Genomic DNA, 19,485 nt, shown 5'->3' with positions numbered 1-19,485 from the left:
TCTTCTTCCCACATCCATAGTTCACTTATCCATCCTGATTCGCTCGTCTTCACACCTCACCAATCACTCTTCGTACCCCTGTCTGTCTTTCTCTCCTTTCTCTCTCCTACTTTTCTCTACCTCAGCTTCATTAACTCACACGCACACACACACACACACACACACACACACACACACACACACACACACACACACACACACACACACACACACACACACACGCACACACACCCTGAGGTGTCCCATTGTGTTTGTTAATGCTTGTTGGACTCAGGCAGGAAATGGTGTGGTGGTGCAGGGGGAGGATGGTTATGGAGGAGTGGGGTCAAGGTGTGCCTCCTCTCAGGTTACCTGGCCAGGTAAGTCTGTGTTTATTTAGTGTTACCTCCCAGTTGTTTGGAGGTCTGTGCTGAGACATGGTGGGCTCTCTGTTGACATTTGAAAGAACAGATACATAATCTGACTATTGAGGAAGATCCTCTCTCTCTCTCTCTCTCTCTCTCTCTCTCTCTCTCTCTCGCACACACACAGCAGTCTTGCAGTTTGCCTCATATCTGTGTTATATTTTCCCTACTAATAAAATAACCTCCCTGACAGGTGGCCGCTCAGACAGGATGTCTTTCTGTTCTCTTAAAAATAAAATTCTACTGCTTGATGGAAACTATCTCCGTCCCAGATAAGATTTGTAAATGTAATGTTGGCAGAAGTTCTGCCTCTAGGAAGCACACAAGCAGCTGGGTTGAGTGAGGACTGACTGGCCTCTGGTTTGTGGGAATGAAATTGGCACGAATGTGAGAAAACACGGTGTTGGTATGTTTGGCTCATGTCTAAGTGGGGTACATCCACACCCAATGTTTGTTTAGGGTGCGTAGAGTTGTTCTTTCAGGCTGGTGTGAAAGCTGTCAGATGAGTCCAAAGCAGCATCTGATAGTATAAAATAGAGGATAGTAAATGGGTAGTAGTGAGGGTGTGAGCTTTCAAACTGCTGAGCTCCAGGAAGCATAGCATGATTTTTTTTTTTTAAATTAAACTAGCACATCTAGTAATATGTACTGAATTATAGGTGGAGTTGATAATCTCCACACCATCAGCACAAGGAATGGGATTGACAATTACAAGTTTACGACTTTTCTGGACACACAAAACATTGCCAACAGGAAAACATACATTGAAGTTAAAAAAAAAGGTTGTGGTGATGAGCTAATTTGTCAATTTTCATAAAATGCGTGATACAAAGTTAAATATTAATCTAGTGAATGTTGTGGAGTCTGGTGGGAGTTCAATATCTTGGTAATGTTGCTGAGGTTGCTGCCACAGCTTGAAAGGAGAAAGGAAATTGAAAGAAGAAAGGAACTGTGTGAAAACACCAGTTCATATATATATTTCACAACTTGGCTAAATTTAAACGGCTGTATTTGCCCTGCCCTGTTCACCCTGTCCATTGGGTGCATCCTCCACATCAGATATTGTCTACAGTCCTGAAGACTTTGTGAAATAAAATTACCGTTCTGCAGCGCTACAATATTTGGACTTTTTTTTTTGCATTTGCATGAACATCCATGTTGTTACTTTCCGCTTCACTTCCAATTGAAACAAATGCAAATCAACCACGTGGGAGGTAAACAAATCTCAGTTAAAGTCAATCAATGTGAGCTCAGCACCAGGATTTGTTTAAACCTGCAGCTGACAGTTCTAGCAGTTAGAGCCTGGATGACTAGAATCACAGCTGTGTTTCTACTGTGGCCGTCATTTAAATGGAGAACACATTTACTAGTTTTATTGTGGGCTCATGACCAGTGTATCAACTTTTAAATGATTGTAATGCACTTATGGCTTTATGAGTTGTGGCGTCTGTCTGACAAAGACGTAATTTCATGACTTTTTCTCCATAATGGCTGTCCAATATGCCCACAGTCATAACTTGTGATTGTTGGTGTTGGATTGAGATACTGGTGTTACTGTTAAAGGTTGATATTTTTGGATTGGAGCGGCTGATTGTGGCAATGTTTTCCATAGACATTTTCTTAAAAAAAAAAAAAAAATCATATTTAAAGGAATTTAAAAGCCTGAACAGTTAGCAATAACATCATGTACCTCACCACGATGTTTATCTACTCGTCACAGATGAGGTAATGAAAGTGAAGGTTGGTCGATTTTTTATTTTTTTTACTGAGCAGCCAGGAAACATTTCTACAACATCAGATCTGAAAAGGTGTGAAGTGTGTGTGTGTGTGTGTGTGTGTGTGTGTGTGTGTGTGTGTGTGTGTGTGTGTGTGTGTGTGTGTGTGTGTGTGTGTGTGTGTGTGTGTGTGTGTGTCTTCAGCCACTAGAGGGCGCTGCTACTGGAACGGAAACAAAGTTGTTTTGTTAGTTTTTTACCAGCATTTTCCCCATATTTTTCTCTCATAAATCTCTTATGTAAACAATGCTGTAAATCTCTATGTGAACACGTTGCTGCAGTTTTTATATTTGTAAAAAAAAAAAAAAGAAGAAGAACTATGCATTGTTGCAGTATCTGCTGAAATTTTAAACGATAACATAATTGAAAATTGAATAAATGATAATGTTTCTCCATACCATTTTTATAGGTTTTTTATTAAGATTGTTGTGTTGGGGTAATTTATTAATAATTCATAATAAATTTGTGCGTCAATGTTGTTTGTTAAAGGTTTAATGGTATAAATGGCCCTCATATGTCGTATCAGAGCTCTCTTATTGTCTTTCTCTAGGTTTCCCTGAGTAGTTTACAACGACATCCATCATTCTCTACCTCTTTCCTTTGCCTCTTTGTTCTCACCACAGAAATGTAGCAAAGTGAAAATAGAAATGTGGAGAATGCTGCAGAACAGAGCAGAAGGATTCACTCTGCCATGTTAAAGGGCTGTTCCGCTCCATCTCTCTTGTAAACAGTCGTCGAGGGAGGGGAAATCTGATATTGTCACTTAGTGCTGATGTGCCCTGACCACAGACATCATAGGTTGGAGGATGGAGGCCGAGCGTCGGGTGTGGTTTCAGATTTAAAGGTAGTTCATGGATGCTTTCTTTTTTATTTTTAAACACAAATAATATCATCCATCAGACTTAAGGGAAACATCATTGGGAATACCACAAAACTTTTAAGTAGCTCAGAGTGATAGGCTGAAAAATACTGGAGTGGAATAAAAATGTTAGCAGCCACTTGGAGAAGTGAGTTTTGATTTTAGTTTGATGCATAAATGACAGTTTATGAAATACATACATGCAATCATTACACCTTGGTCCTTTTGTCATCTCCCTATAAATTACATTCCATTAATATTGTTATATTGATTGCTTCCTTTGAACTTTACAACAAATATTTTAAAAGATCTAATTCCATGTCAGATCCTCAGGTCTTCTCAGATATATTTATTGTCAGCACACGATGATCAAATACTAAATTCCAGGATCAGGTTTTGTAAACTGTTGCACTCAATATACTGTACACATATAGTTGTGTATTGGTTTTCCTTTCCCCAAACGCTCCACTCCAGAGCAGGCCTGAACTTGTTGCTTTAAGCTGCTGGTTTTAAGACAAGAAGGAGCGTTTGTGCCGACAACAGCTGCCTGCTGCTGGAAACACGGTGGATGAAAGCGATGGGAATGATTCATGTGGCGGAAAACCAAAACAATAAGCTAAAAAGAACAAGAATAACAATGGATGCTTTATTACAAATGCTTAGCTTCTCTATGCCAGGAAGTTGTCGATAAAGGATGTTGTGGAACTTTATATCAATAAATGTTGTGCTCTGATTTGATGTAATACATTTTGGGTTTTTTCACGAGTGCGAAAGTGTGTCATCTCCTTCACTTGTTACCTGAGCAGCATTTCACTTTACAGATAAAACTATAGAAGCAAACCAACATTACATCCTCCAGTTGACGGGTCTGCCCCTCTCCTACAGGCCTCTTGCCCTGTGTCCTCTTGATGCTGCTGTTGGATGATGTAATCCGTGTTCTCTGGTTTGGGTGGGCTACTGGCGGTGGTTCCATGGTAGATTTAGGTGTTGAGAGATCTCCCATCTCACCAGACTAGATCTTTGTGGTGTGTTTGATTCAGTATAAGTCCACACTTGAACTTTCTTTTCTTTTTTTAATGTATTGGTAGAAGTGGTGGTCGCTTGTCTCATCCATACATACAAACTCCAAGGAGCCACATCATTCACCGCCACGTCAGTTAATCAGTAGTATGTTGTTGATGGTTGAGAAATACAACACTGATCACGTATTGTACAGTGGGCATGATCAATCTAACAGGAATATACCACAAATCTTTCCAGTAGTTTCCTGTGGTAGGTGTTCAAGGATCAGGTAATCATTCAGGCTCGCATCGTTAGGCTGAGTATGTTCTGAACAATTTAAGATTAAACATTAAGGACCTCTGGTGGACTCTGAATAATCTCCTTTTACCGTCAGCTGCAGTGTCTTTCAAGTCCAGCAGGTCTTCTGACATATTTAAGGCCTCAGTTTACTACATACAAATATGATTTGTGTAGAAATGTTTAATGGAAATCAGACATTTTGAAACAGAATATTTATGAGCTTTCAGTCTGAAACCTGATCACAATTAGAAAAAATTAGAATGAAAAAGAAGTCACAAAATGCATGATAAAAATACTTTATGTATATTATGATTCTGATGAGATAACCCCACACCCTGTGTGTGTGTGTGTGTGTGTGCGTGCGTGCGTGCATGCGTGCGTTGGTGTGTGTGATTGGCAGCTGATTTGACTGGGAATGAATGTGTTGTAATGAATGTAGTAGCACGAATCTCTGGTGCTCAGTGGCATTAACAGGGTTCACATTCCTCGGCCGACTATGAGGAGTTTCGAGGGGCGGACATGAGCAGAGAGATGAGTGGAACAGTGGTGAAATGAAACCATTGATCCCTTGGGGGGAGCTGCATTTCTGCAGTAGCGAATGACAAGAAGTTAAATCTGAATTCAAAAGAATAAAGCATGTGAAGAAAGTTAATTAAATTCATTTTTTTATATATGGATTTATAGATAAAGTGACGGATTAAAATGACTGATGCATTCGTAAATACATCACATCACTAGCAGGAGCTTATGATGGTCCAGCTCATTTTAATTTCAATGTGATTGATTGTTGATTAGACCTTATTTTCACAAACTGAATCTGCAAAATAACTAAACCGAAGTTTTGACGTGAGTTCGGTGGAGCAAAACATTCAATATTTGTATCTAAAATATCATGGAGTTTAAGGATAAAGATCCAGAAAATGGAAGGTCTTGCGTAAAGAAAAGTCACAAAATTGTGCTTCAGCACAGACAAAGTACACATTTGCAAATATCTGATGAAGAAAAGACAAGAATTCAAGATTCTTGTATCGGAAAAAAAATACTACTGCTGTCACTGTGTTTAAAAATGATCCTGCCCTGTTTGATGATCTATAACGTGAACGTCCTGTGAATCCTTATTCATCAGTAATACAAAAAATCTAAATTAGCACAAAGAAAGCACTTCAGTTAATCAGATGTATTTAGAATCTACAATTTAAATTAATTAATTCACTCATCTCTCTGTAATTGAAGGACACATCTTGTCCTTAACCCCAGCCCTGTGTTTCACACAATTACCTCCAAACCTCCCTATTCTGCTGTTTGAGAGCCGCGTTAACTCGCTTTTTTTTTTTTTAGAGAGAGAAACAAAAGACAGAAGACATATTATTGACAGCAATAGAGGAAGAACGGACTCCTCCACCTCTCTCTCGTCCGTCATCACTCGGTCAGAAGCTGGTATTAATCTACAGCTGTCTAGCTCTCAGCTGCACAAAGTTTACGCACAGGCAGTGGAGCTTCTGAGAAACAGAGCAGATGGCTGAAATGGTCTTTTTTTTTTGATTGACTGCAAAATTTTCATCATCTCTCTCTCTCTGTGTCTCTCTCTCTTTCTCTCTCTCAGGGATTATTATTTTTTATTTTTTATTTTAAGCAGGTGCCCATGAACAACAATGTTTACAGCGGTTTCTGATTAGGTTTTTCCTGGGTTCAGAAGCATAGCTGTGATCTTCATATTTGATGTAACCTATCCATGATGTAGTGATATGCTTTTTTTCCTTTTGTCCAGATGATTCACATGCATGAATGTAAATTATCCCGACAAATGCAGCTATTTTGGATTTCCAGGAAGTGCAGGAAGTTTTCAACCTACAATTGTCAACACAATTTGTTCTGAGATTGTTCATAAGCTGAATTGTTCGGAAGTTGTTATTTATTAAATTTCAATCTATAATCGGTATTTGAGATCATTTAATTTACTAATGTAAATAAGAACGTACTACTCCCTAATACTTACCAAAAACAATAACAGGACATAACATCAACACATAAATGTAATATAATACTGTAAAACTGTAATGTAACTTACCTTTAGACCAAATCGTCTTTACTCTGCAAACAAAAATAAGATGTATCTCAGCTGATGTCGTATCCATCCGCCAAATAGCATTGGTGATACAAAGCATGCTCTCATCTCCGGGTTTTCCTCGTATGTCTAAAAAAAATTATGGACAGAGAAGTGGCTTATATCTCAAAAAACAAAACGTGTGTTAAGCAGCTCATATCTAAAGTTACTACTGTACTAATAGCACTAGCTTTTGCTTTATCAGCAAAAATGGTTAAGTATCCAAGGTACGAAAGCCTAATGTGCTGAGATGCACACAGAGGCACGTATAACAACCAGGTGGAGAAGATGAGTGTTGGAGATGTGTGTATGTGGGGGTCGCTGCAGAAAGAGGAACTACAGTGATGGAATGTAACGACTCGTATCTGTGAATGTTCGTAAATTGGGTGTTCCTATCTTGAGGACTACCTGTATAGATTTATTAAACCTGGATTGGTTAATACCTGATAAATGCATGCAAACCACACTGATCTTTCAAAACTGTGCAACTGGCCTAAGACAGAGGCAGATTCTTTACTGCAGTGTAACAGCAGCTCATCAAGGCATTACCGTCAACATCTGTAAATTTAGGGAACAACACAAGGAGGAAAATTAGGATTAGGTTAAATACTAAAGTATGCTACATATGTAATTGTTTTTGTTTGGGTTATAAAATTTATTCAGTAGAATAATTAAATGATTTAAATTAGATGCTGAAACAGGGCAGTGATGCAATGTGAAAACAAATATGAATAAAATGTAAAACATATTTCATCCTTCCAGTGCCAGTTTCTTGCTTGCTGGTTGTACAAGAAGAAGCCCGGCTTCAGAAATTGAGCCATTGTATTTATTTATTTATTTATTTATTTATTTATTCATAAATTCATAATGTCAAAAGCCATGTTTTGTTCTTTTTACATCTGGCTTAATGCAACCTGTAGAATGATAGAGATGTCAAAAAGAAAAAAAAGAAGTGGAGAGGTGGATGGGTCAAACACTCGACTTCTGCCTTGAAAAATCAGTGTTTGTGTGCCATGTGAAGTGAACTAAACCAGTGACATGCGGTGAGTTTCATGGCTGGTGAAGCACTGACTTCATCATTATCAGATGGAGATGTTTGCAAACATATGAACCTACAGTGTCGCTTATTCACCATTTAATAAGTGGGTTATTTTTAAAGTCTCATAGCAGAATTGTTTACACATACAATCTGTAAGACACAAAGAAACACATTTGATTAAAAAAACTTGTTGTTACCTACATATTTTTTTAAATATGTTATGTTTACTTATAAATGAAGTCAATGCACAGCTCTTTCTGAAAAAAAGCAACGAACAAATTTTGAGTTGAGATATGTAATCCTCCATTTTTATAGTAAGGCAAGGCGAGCGGAGAACAAATGAATGGTTGCACTTGACTCGCTGGCTATAGATTGTAGTTTGCATTCACTTCTTATACGGCCGAGGAAGAAGAATTCTCACCTGAATCCCTGAGATCACCAGCGCCCCCTACCATGAGGCACAAGAACTGCGTGCCTGACGCACTTTTTCCCAGCAGTTTCAGGACCACTCAACTCAAGAAAAATGTTACACAGATACAGTTGTTGACAAAAAAACACTGTACATTATATACATTAGCTAAACTATGGAAATTTAGTTCATAGAGCAAACGTGTTTGAACAATAGCGACGTAATAGCGACGCATTAATATAGAGGGATAGCATTATGGTCTCACTGAATAGCATACCAGCACAGCTAGTATGCTATACAGGTGTATAGGTGTCTTCTTAGTATTTCAGCGGTAAATGTGAAAATTCAGCAATTTTGAGTAAAAATAATGTAAAATTGGTGACGTTAACTGGAAAATAACTATATAATAAACATCACTGGATAAATATAACCATTTAATTTATTTCTTCCATTTTCCAATTTTTTTCTTTCATGATGGCAGCTGAGGCCGTGCCTCACCAGCCTCCCCTGACCGTACGTCACTGAACTAAACATCAATTTCATTTTTTCGTACCCCTTAAGCTAACCTCTGTAATATATTTGTCTTAGGTCTCAGAAAATGCAATCAAAGGATATGAAATTTAACCCGATCTTGTTTCCCAAGCACATCCCATTTGCTTTGAAGCCTAAAACCAAACAAGTAGTTTTATAACTACACAAAAGCCACAGGACTTAAAATAAGGAAAGTCACATTACTGTTTCTTTTTATTTGAAACTCATTAAATACTTAATAGTAAATATAAGTTTTAAAAGCATGAAGTTATGCAATACATGCCTTTGACTCGTTGGAAATGTTTTTTTAGTTTCTTTGGATAATATTCCATGACATACGGACAGAAGTTACATAATTCAGAAGCTGCAGAAGGCAGATTTGTTATTGATTATTGTTAAAAATTATGATAGTATCATTATTATTTGGTGTTTTTTGTAGCTTCCTAATATCTCTCTTTTTTAAATACCATATATTGGCATTGGTCCTGGTAAGTATACAAATGAAAGCTCAGTTGCATACTTTGACTACAGTTTGTGTCCTACTCCCGTCACTTATACCAGACCAGTTGTCCCAGTTTGACAGCATCCAGCTTGCACTATATGTCCTCATAATGTTTGTCGGTGTTGCTGCTTCAGTAAATGTAAGGATCCTACTGACAAAATGCCTCTGATGCGAGGACTTTTGTATTTTTTGGGGACAGTTTTCCTGGTCCATCCAAAGGAATCTGAAATTCAGCAGATCATTTATTTTTAACTGGAAAATTGAAATTCAGAAAACTGATAATGCTATGTTGGCTGACTGGAAGGTGGAATAATAGGACATGATGTATTTGCTGTCCAATTTTTCTGTGGGGATGGGGATGACTCTTCTTAAATTTGCGTTGAAATTCCTGCCTCTTCTCCACCCAACTAGAGATGAGATGGACCCTCAATAAAGACTCCCAGATTATAGTTCCCTAAGTAATAATAATAATAATGTGTATGTGTGTGTGTGTTTGTGCGTGTGTGTGTGTATGTGTGTGTGTTCACTGCCTTGAAGAGCAGTTGTCGTTGACAGCTGCAAGCGAGCAGGGAGAGATGGAGTCAAGTGGCTTCAAATAGCCGTCGTTCTCCTCATTCATGACCCCTCCCCTCTCCCACACTCTCCCAGCAGCCACTGGGGTGAAGTTTACATTCACTTTTAAAGGAGTTTGAGTCTGTGCTTTGACCGTGAAAAGCTGCTTCATAAATGTGTAAACGAAGTGTAACACAGCAATAGTGGCTGCACCAGTTAGCATTATTCTGTTGCTGAGTGTCAGACATTCATCCTCCCTATAGTTGCCGTAGGTTCAAATCTTGAGTATTTCCATTTGGTGCTATTCTATACACCATGTTGTAAATTTATTTGAGAGCCATTTTTGCTACTAATTTTTCTTTCTTTCATCATGTATACTATACTGTGTTGTATAAGTACTTTTAGTTAAATACAAGGTTCAATACTTCTTCTCCTGGCTTTCTCTAGAAACAGCCTTTTTGTACACTGTAAAAAATTTAGTTGCAAGAAATGGTATTCACATACGTCCACTGACATGTACTGTTTTCATTCCAGCTGATTTCTTCCATGCCGTGACTGTGTAATGTGAATTAACCTTAACAAAGAGATTAACAATAGCAGGTAATAGTTATTTTAATATTTGGTATTGTTGCATTTGTGCATTGTTGGTGAGATAATAACGTACGTACATCCACTGCAAACTCATGAATCAATACAGATTTGTTCCAGTATGTATGAAGTTTCTTTAGAGTTTGTATATATTATGGAATTGGGGTGCAGTAGCTTAAAGCTACACTTGGAACACTTGAAATAATAATTACTTAATTTAACTCTTACAGTATGTGACAATGTTCTTTTGGTTGATGTCAAACCAACAGTCCATGTAAACCGAAATGTTCAGATCCCAATCTGCAGAATCTCACTGTGCGCCCTCCTCAACGCAATCTCGGCCTTTTACTCCAGCCAAAACACTTCCAGCGTCTGTGGCCCAGTTGTCGCGGCGATGCAAGTCCTGCCAAGACCTTTGAGCGCTTGTCTTTGACGTTTGTCTTTGGAACACATGTCTCTGTCCGTCTGTTCCCAAGACTTTTACCAGATAAGGAATGTTGTCTCTGTCTGTTACAGAAGCACACAGTGGAGTCCTGTCTTTGTCCACAGCCCTCAGGATCCCATTCAGGCTTTTGTTTCCGTGCTCGTTGTGTATCTGCACTGTCGGCTTTCAGCTAAGCAGGGCTGTGCCGCTGCACAGTCCGCCGTAACACCGAGCTGCAAGCAGACCAGAAGTGGTTACAGCACAAAACTGCCATCTGACGGGTTTTCAGTTTCTCTGTCAGTCATCCCATAAACAGCAGCAGAGCAACAGAGAACAGCAGGAGTGGAGGAAAGAGGTTACAGCTGAAGTAGGTGTGTAGGGAATGGGGATGAGGAGGGTGGGGTGGAATCTCAGCTGTCTCTAAAACCAATACAAATCCTTGCTCTTATCCTGTGCTTGCAGACCTGAAAGTGAGGGAAAGAAAGAAAGAAGAGAAAAGACAGGGACAGGAGAAAAGCAAAGAAAGGGAGATTAGAAAAAGAAGCGCAAATGTGTTGTTGATAAAAGCAGGAGGAACTGCCCGAGGCAGAAGGGATGAAAGCAAGACAGCAACAGAAAAGGAGGTTGACAGCGGGGAGTTAAGGCGCTGATTGACAGCTGGTTTGTTGCTTCAGAACCACTTGTGGTAAGTTGATCTGAAGCAGAGAGAAAAATATTCACTTAAAAACTGGTTTTCATGCTGTCAGGTTGTTACCTTGCCACTGATTGTTTTTAAAGCTGTTAGTTCAGGCATTAAATTATCAGACAGGTATTGGCAAAATCAGTGAGAACAGTCACATCGAAAACATAAAAATCAGATTTGGAAAAAGCATATTTTATAAACAGGATCGTTACAGATGGAGACAGATGTCAGCTCAGCTTAGACATGACTTCTGGGGTTTTTCACAAAGTTGTATCGGCTGCTTTCTTTGGTGGGTTTGACATGGGTTGAACCCTAGACTACCACACATTAAGCTTCAATTACTTCACCGCTGGATCACATCAACACAGAGATCTACCATGACACAATGGATGACTGAGAAGCTCCGGAGATACCGTAGTTTTGACCACACTTGTTTTATATTTCTCCTGTGAGAAGTCACAGTGTGGTCATGTCATCACTCGTACAAAAGCTGCATATCTGCTAATTAAGGACCACATAATGAAATCAAATATTTTGGGGTTGATTCCAACAATGTCCAAAGTTGCTGCCTAGGAATCAATATGTGTTTACACTTGACGAACGTGATATCTGAGTGTAAATCGCTCCCACTGGGCTGAATGACTTAGAGCATCCGGGGTTCAGAAGGTGTATGCAAAGTGCTGGATTAGCAATAGCTATTATGTGGGATTCACAACTATCCAATCAGTGAGTTAAACAAATCTAAAAACACTTTGTAATTTTATCGCGGCGGAATTTGAGATGCTTTGTGCTCTAAAGATCGTGAAGCTCTTTGTTGAAACCTCTTAAAATAAGATACACCCGAAATAAGAAAATTGTTTTCTACCTGAGTCCATGTTGAGTCCAATTTCTGCTCCGGCTCCAGCAAAGGCGCCGCTCCAGGTAGAACCCGTCCCTGACTCTCCCTTCCCCACCAGGTCGCAGGGCGAGGTGCTGGGCCCGGCGACCGAGCTCCCTGACGACAGGCGATGATGAGGCCTTACTGAGGGCACCAGCAGAGAACCGTAGCGTGGGTCAAACGCCGAACTGTACATTTCATGAACCCCCGGACGTGGGTACGCTGTACCCTGGGTGCCTAGAGTTCCCCCTAGAGAGTAAGGGTGGTGGTGGTGGTGATGATGGTGATGGGATGGATGCCACGCGTCGGAGCTGGACTGGTGGAGGTGGCTGTGCAGAGAGACAGAAGTGTACGGGTCCCCAGGATAAGGGAGCTCTGTGTGGGGAGCCGACAGAGCGCTGCCCAGGGCAGAGGAGACTGACGGCTGGTAGGAACTGTTCCAGAAAGATGGAGGGAAACTTCTCTGGCTCATGGGGAATGATCCATCTGCGAAGACAAGAAACTGGTTATAAACTAAACTAAATTAACCTAATATCAGAGTAAATCATCATTTCAAACTGGAGTTTGAGGCTTATCACCAGGTCGTGTTTGTGTCTGTTTCTTAACTCAAGATAAATGGATCAGTTGACTTTATTATAAAACTATAACACAAGTTATTAATACATCTTGAAACTGAGTATTTGCTGCCCTGCTATGTAGCTGTAGTAAATTAAATTGTACTTGATTTCATTTTTATTGATAAATAAGACATGTTAAATTTCTGTGGGCTTCATGTACAGTTTATAGTAGAAAATTTATTCAATTGATAACATATTTTGCAAAATGCATGATGATGAAAATTATCATTAGTTAATGTTCTATAAATAATTAGAACAACTCTGAGATCCTCTTTTGGGAATTCATGTTGCCTTCATACGACGGCTTGAGAAAAAATATCAAATATTGGTGAAGCAATTACTGATTAAAATATTTTGACTCTAAATGTTTCTGGTTTGATTCAAAACTCAGGTGGCGAATGACAATTTGACAATGAAAGAAAATGAAGGCAGCTGTAGATGAAGGTTAGCTGATTTGTTTTTTTATTCACCAGAAGATAGTGAAACGGAACAATGACAGCAGTTTCCCACTGTTTCCCTTTATTTTTATAATATTAGTCTTTAGGTTTGCAACAACAAAAAAGAAACATCCTGTTAACTTTTAACAGTACTATGAGCTTAAATGTCAATTATATATGCAGAAAATGATAGGAGACAAAATGAACCAGTGTTTGTTTTGCAACATTACATCTTGTGCATTTTTCACACTTTGTCATCTTGACTGGATTGTGTATTTACATCAAACCTGACAGCAAAAGGAAAACAAAGAACTTGTCATAACAGAAAAATCTACCTTTTGTTCGATATTCTGTTCAGAATAACAAACATAATGAATAAAGTTTAACCCTTGCAGAACTGTAATATCGTTACAACCACTAAATAACAGATCAGAGTTTGACATCTGCACACTCTGCTCAAATCTGTAACAACTGAAAATCAATGGAAAAAAAAGTTTTAAAAAGTGTTTTGTTGTTCTGGAGCTGCTGTACTGAAACTCTCGAGTCCAAAGACAGCCAGATAGGAAACGGGATTCAAAGCGTCTGGTCGACAATAGAGGTTAGTCAGACCTATACTGGTAGAAAAAAAAGATGTCCTTGTTGGGAAATTTAGAGGCATGCTTAGAAAATAGACGAAATTTTAAATAATGCGTTCCTCAACTGGCTAACCTCCATGTCCGCGGGTCGGCCTTTCCAAATCTGGTAGTAGTCGCTTGACTGACTAGCCTGTATCTATTGTCCAATCACAGTGACTTCTCCACGCTAACAGACATACACTGAAAGAAAACACCGCCATCACATACACATACACACACACCTCTTATGGCCTTGTGGCTGCTGGATGCAGGGTACGCTGCTGTGTGGCTCAGGGCTCGGCTGAAGTGCTCGTCCACCACGGCACTAATATCTCCCTGGAAATAAGTGAAGAGGACACAGCGGGAGCTCAGGTATTCAGCTCCTGGTGGCAGCTCCTTATCCTCTTCTTTGATTGCTGGGTGGCCGGGGGGAGCGAGCCGGCTGCTGCCATCCTGGGTTTCTTGCATTTTAGAATACAAGGCCAGTTTCTATGAAAAATATCCAGATTCATATGTGTAATGTGAAACTACTTGTTTGTCAGTGTAATATCTATTTACAAACATTTCATATAAATGAGTTGTAGGATTTTAGCCCCTTTAAAGCTCTTAATGCCCAATATTTAACTTTTAAATCCAATAAAAAAATTACTTTCTTTTCCAAATGCAGCAGGTCGGTCATAGGCTAGGAGGCCTTCTAATCTATTTTCCATCTATTTGTAAATAAACAGAAAAAATTTTAAATTAAATGAATACATATTACACTGACATTTTATACATTCGTCTTGATATTGGTGTCTTTGTGATCACCAATTACAACTAACTGCTCACCTGCCAATTCATTACTTATTTACTATGAAAGAAACTGCAATACACATACTGTACATGAACAGTAGAATAGTTGTTTTAGTCTGTTTAGGTAACCAAGTAAGTTTTGTCACTATGTTGGAATGTTGTCTTTGAAGAAAGTGCATAAACTCCTTAAACAGACCAAGAAAGGCCTCATGAAACTTCCACACGAGAGTTTACACACAGAAATAAATACAAAATACAGTATCTTTATTTCTGCCAACTAAATCGACAATCACTCTGAACCACACAGCAAGGAAATAAAGCTTCAGGTATACTACTGGCTCAGTCAATTATTTATTCAATTAGTTACTACGAATGTCCTGAAAAACATTTCAAGTTAGATAAAAGGTCGTCAGTTTCAGACTTGGAAATAAATTGAAGAAGGAATTTTTTTTTTCTATTTGATTTAACTAAACGGACATAACAAACAATTAATAGTTGTGTGACGCGCAACCCTGGTATTGAAGTTAAAGAAAAACGATTAATATCTATAAATGTGTAATGAAGTGAACAGAAAAAGTTTGGCATGCGCGTCATGCGTAAAGCTTTTACGCACAGGTCAACATCCTCCACGCATTAAACGAATAGTGCATTGCGATTACTGTATTAGCTAACCGCGTTTTAACGCATTTTCAAGATTGTACTTTAATTAAGTTTTGTTTAAAAAAATTACTTGAAGCTGGTTCCTTATTAATCTCCCGTGTTCGCGTGTGGGCAAACACGACTTTTGATTGGTAGACCTTTAAAAAAAACTAAATAATAAACTTTTCTGTGCGTTCAAATAGCCCATATATAAATTCCAAAATGCGAGAGGTCATTAAAATAGGAATACATGACCCATACCTGATGGTGATACGGGCTGTAGGAGCTGAAATAAGGTTGAGGACCAAACACTTGGTACATCACATCCAGGCAGCTCATGGCGAAGAAATCACAGAGAAAAGTCAAGCCTCATTTACCGGGCAGATCTGTTCAGTCTGTGGGGAAACATGGATCCCGGCAGTCAAGGACACGGTGCGCACTGGAAAGAGTCTCTACTGCGCTGCGCTTTACGCACTCGACTGAGGCCGGGCGCACTAAACAGAGCCCCCACCAACTTCCTCCTCCCTTCGCGTCCACCCATTCTTACCACTCCCTCCAGCCAATCAGAGGCCAAAGCATCGGTTGTGCCTTAATGGGCTGTTAATCACAGAAAAGGAAATTATTGGATCCATAAAGCTATTAAATCAAATATGTACAGCATGGTTACACCAGTAGCCGAAAACAGTCTAATGATCCATCACATTTTTCTTAAATTAACTTGCATTCCTGTTGTGCATCCTGGCAAAGCTGCCCTCAGCATATTTCTTTATTTCTGTTTTTTTTTGTTGTTGTTGTTGTTGTTGTATTATCTCTGTTCCAGCTTCTGTTAATTTTAACCAAATGAATTTTGCATCATACACAACGCATTGAAGTTCGCCGTTAACTCTAGAATCAGCAGTCTATCCATCACTATTTTATGTAAGCTTTTAATCACATGTGCATTAAGATTACATCCAAGCTGCAAAGTGTAAAGTGGCCCCAGTGCAGCTGTGCCCACACTGCATGCCTGAGTGCTCAGTACTGATCCACTTCTTTTAGTTTGGCTGTTCACATTATTGTTAAAATGTGGCAGATATCAGATTTCGGCATGAAATAACGAGGATGCTCTTAGGAAGAATTTCACAGGTATCTTAGAAGTTGCAGTGGAAACCAGGAGAAGTGTGAGCAGATGACTGCAAGGTTTCAATACTGATTTATTCAGTAAATATTTGAGCAATATTTGAAACGTTTGTCAAATTTTCTGGCATATTGTCATATTATGTCTTTAATCTCACAGTTTGGTGCATTTTACAGATATATTAGGATTGCTCTTTATTTTATGATGCTTACAATTATGGTGGGGAGGGGTATCTTAGCATTTTGGCAGATACTGTACTTTGGCTTTGTAAATCAACATTGTGGAGCAATGGCTTCTGTTTCTGCACAGTGTGAATATGACATGAACGACTTCCACAAAGCTGATTGTACTTAGCTCTCAAGAAGTTAAGAGTCACTTTTAACCACATCTGTCAGATGACTTCTGCTTTCATTGTGACACACACTCAGCGTGAAGTGAAAGATCTACATGCTTATCCTAAATGTAGTTAACGTGTGTCAATCATTCTATTTCCTGTATGGACAGCAGACCTTTTTCTTGTATTGAGGCCACAGTTAAGAATGTCACAACTGCCATTTACTGCTAATTGAATGAGCAAACATATTAAACCGACTAGTGAATGGAATGCAACACTTCAAAATACCACAACTCCTCAACGGCCTCCTGAATTCGAGGCGTAAAGGTTGAAATGTTCCCTCACGGTTTTGTGCTGTTATCATTAGAGGTTAGAGGTCACACATAATTTAAACATGACGGAGAGCTCTGTTTGTACAATGTGTACATTGTTATTAATTGTCGAAAATACTTTCAAGCTGAATTGACTTTTTACTATTTAAAAGTCTGTAATGTTTCATATTTATAGATAGATAGATAGATAGATAGATAGATAGATAGATAGATAGATAGATAGATAGATAGATAGATAGATAGATAGATAGATAGATAGATAGATAGATAGATAGATAGATAGATAGATAGATAGACAGACACAGACATAAAGACCAACCAACCACTCAGCTGTCCTTTCGCCTGACCTCTCCGACCACCAGCACACCTGTTCCAACAACAAGTGGCACACAGAAGCCATTAAAACCCAAAATATCTCCCATTGAAGTGCAGCTCAGTTTATCTCACAGGCACCATTCAAGCATCGATCTGTGTGTATTATGGAACTGAAGCCAAGGTTCAATGAGGAATTTTCTATCAGGAATGTCTGGGATCCTCAGCTGTCACTCGGGAATCAGGTGTTCTTATAAATGATTTTCCCAACAACAGAAAAACATGCTAGAGAGGAAGGGAACGTCAGATCTGTCTTTAGACGACTAGAGTGAGTTTGTCAAGACAGAGACCTTTTCTAAAGACAATAAAAAGTACAAAGTACAAATCAAAAGTCTTTTTTTTTGTTATCTTTGCCATTTACTAAAAATGTATTATCTGTAATATATATATTAACCATCCTGTTCGTTTAGCTGATTCTTCTTATTTTCCTTTAATCTCATATAAATGTTCCCTGTTAATCTGCTATATTTTCATTTTTATTCTGATTGGTACGTGTTTTTTCAATCCTGCCCCTGATCCTAGATTAAAACAAACTAATTTTACTCAAATAAAAGTAATAAGAACATGAGGTACAATTTAATTTCTGCAGTGCCCTTTCAGAGTATGTGTAGATAAATACCAACAATTTGTCCTGAGATGAGTTTTTGGCCCCCTTCTTCTTAGAAGGCGTAGAGGACGGTAGAGTCTCAGTTAACAATGTCACCCCTAGGTTGGAATCCTGACCTGTATGCAGTTAGCATGTTCTCCCAGTGTCTGTGTGAGCTCCTTCCGATTTCTCCAACTTCTTCCTGATACGATAAACCTGCCCAAAATTGTTTGCTCCCACAATGTGCCTGGTATTCTGTCATTCATTTGAAGCTCGATCCAAATATTTTGGGTGATTTCCAAAATACTGCTTTGTCACATCACAGTTATTGACATTACATACCACCGTGCCTGAACCTGGTGAAACCATAACCATTGCTCCTGATGATGTCATCTTACTAATACCAACGTCAGGCCACAAAATGTTTTTTGTGTGTTAAGGTCAGTCAGAAGTGATGCTCAGACTACAGTGTTGTTGTGAACCTCCTGAATAGCCTGATTAACGCTGACATTCTGGGTAATTATGAATGATTTATGGGTTAGTGTAATAACCTGGTGATACGGTGATCTTTAATACATATCATCATCATCATTATCGAGTGCTACATAGCCATGGGATGCTAAAGCTGAAAGGGCACATCCAGCAGTTGCAAGATGTCTGTCTTAGCCATTATGATTCTTCTTGCCTAGCAACTCGCTCAGACAACAAAGTCCATGTAAACATTAAAGATGGTAAGTAAATAAATCGATAAAACTCACAAAAAAGAAATTATCTGCTGATGTCGCTTGATGTTATTTAAAAGGGAGACCAGCAGAGGTCCTACTCTGGATTGATCGATGGCTCGTCGACAGCTACAAATGAAACGGTTCATCATTTCATTTGAAGGACTTGTTTGGATTCATCAAAAATCAATATGGAGTTTTTAAAGTGACATACAGTACATTCTATTTGTGCTGTGACGTGGGCTAATAGAGCAGTGAGCTCCCACAATTCAGTAAAAAGACATTTATACCATCAGCTCATCATTACCTACAATTTACTGTTTAACAGTTTTAACATTCAAATAAAAGTGCAAAGTAGTTGAAAGCCTGCCATTGATTTATTTCTTATTATCAAGCAGTCGTCCATTTGCTGTTGGTCGATGGTCTAAATTTACAACCATGCAGAAAAAGATGAGCATGTCATGAAATCCTTTGTTTTTTAAATCCATTCCTTCGATAGATGAAGTTCAGTAGAAAAAATCATTTCTTGTGGCTGAAACTATTGAATTTCTTCTCCTGCTTCACAAACTAGTGGATAGACGGAGGTGAGCTGCAAATAAGTATTAATAATAAACCAGGTTGTCACAATCATTACGTTATAGCTGACGATTAACAGACACATAAATAATTACGATAAGCAATTTTGTCTGACTCACATCATATGAGTACAGGTTAATAATAAAAATAAGGTCATTAATGTCTCGTGAAAGCTTTAACAGCAGCCAATCATCTTATAATTTCAAATTATACACACACTGTACAAATTTATCTCGGTTTGGAAAGAAAAAGTTTTTTTCCGAAGATTCCAGAAAGACCACCCGAAGAAACCCTCAGAG

General features: G+C 38.7%; 1 protein-coding gene across 5 annotated transcripts; it reads right to left on the bottom strand.

Annotated features, from left to right (window-relative positions):
- Positions 1 to 10,079: 10,079 nt before the first annotated feature.
- vgll2a (vestigial-like family member 2a) lies at positions 10,080 to 17,297 on the bottom strand. Of its 5 annotated transcripts, none has more exons than XM_068342689.1 (5): positions 17,250 to 17,297; positions 15,409 to 15,542; positions 13,959 to 14,205; positions 12,037 to 12,534; positions 10,080 to 10,722 (listed from the first exon to the last, which is right to left on the bottom strand). In XM_068342689.1, exons 2-5 carry the CDS (start codon positions 15,484 to 15,486, stop codon positions 10,676 to 10,678), a joined length of 870 nt encoding a protein of 289 aa, XP_068198790.1. In that variant the 5' UTR covers positions 15,487 to 15,542; positions 17,250 to 17,297; the 3' UTR covers positions 10,080 to 10,675. The 5 variants fall into 5 exon arrangements, with proteins under 5 accessions (XP_068198790.1, XP_068198791.1, XP_068198792.1 ...); XM_068342690.1 differs by having other exon boundaries at positions 17,254 to 17,297; XM_068342691.1 differs by lacking the exon at positions 17,250 to 17,297 and having other exon boundaries at positions 10,080 to 10,953; positions 15,409 to 15,612.
- Positions 17,298 to 19,485: the final 2,188 nt, after the last annotated feature.

This window comes from Antennarius striatus, chromosome 19 (assembly GCF_040054535.1).
Source record: "Antennarius striatus isolate MH-2024 chromosome 19, ASM4005453v1, whole genome shotgun sequence".
NCBI classification, from domain to species: domain Eukaryota; kingdom Metazoa; phylum Chordata; class Actinopteri; order Lophiiformes; family Antennariidae; genus Antennarius; species Antennarius striatus.
The sequence above is the reverse complement of the archived record's forward strand: the minus strand, read 5'-3'. Positions and strand labels throughout refer to the sequence as shown.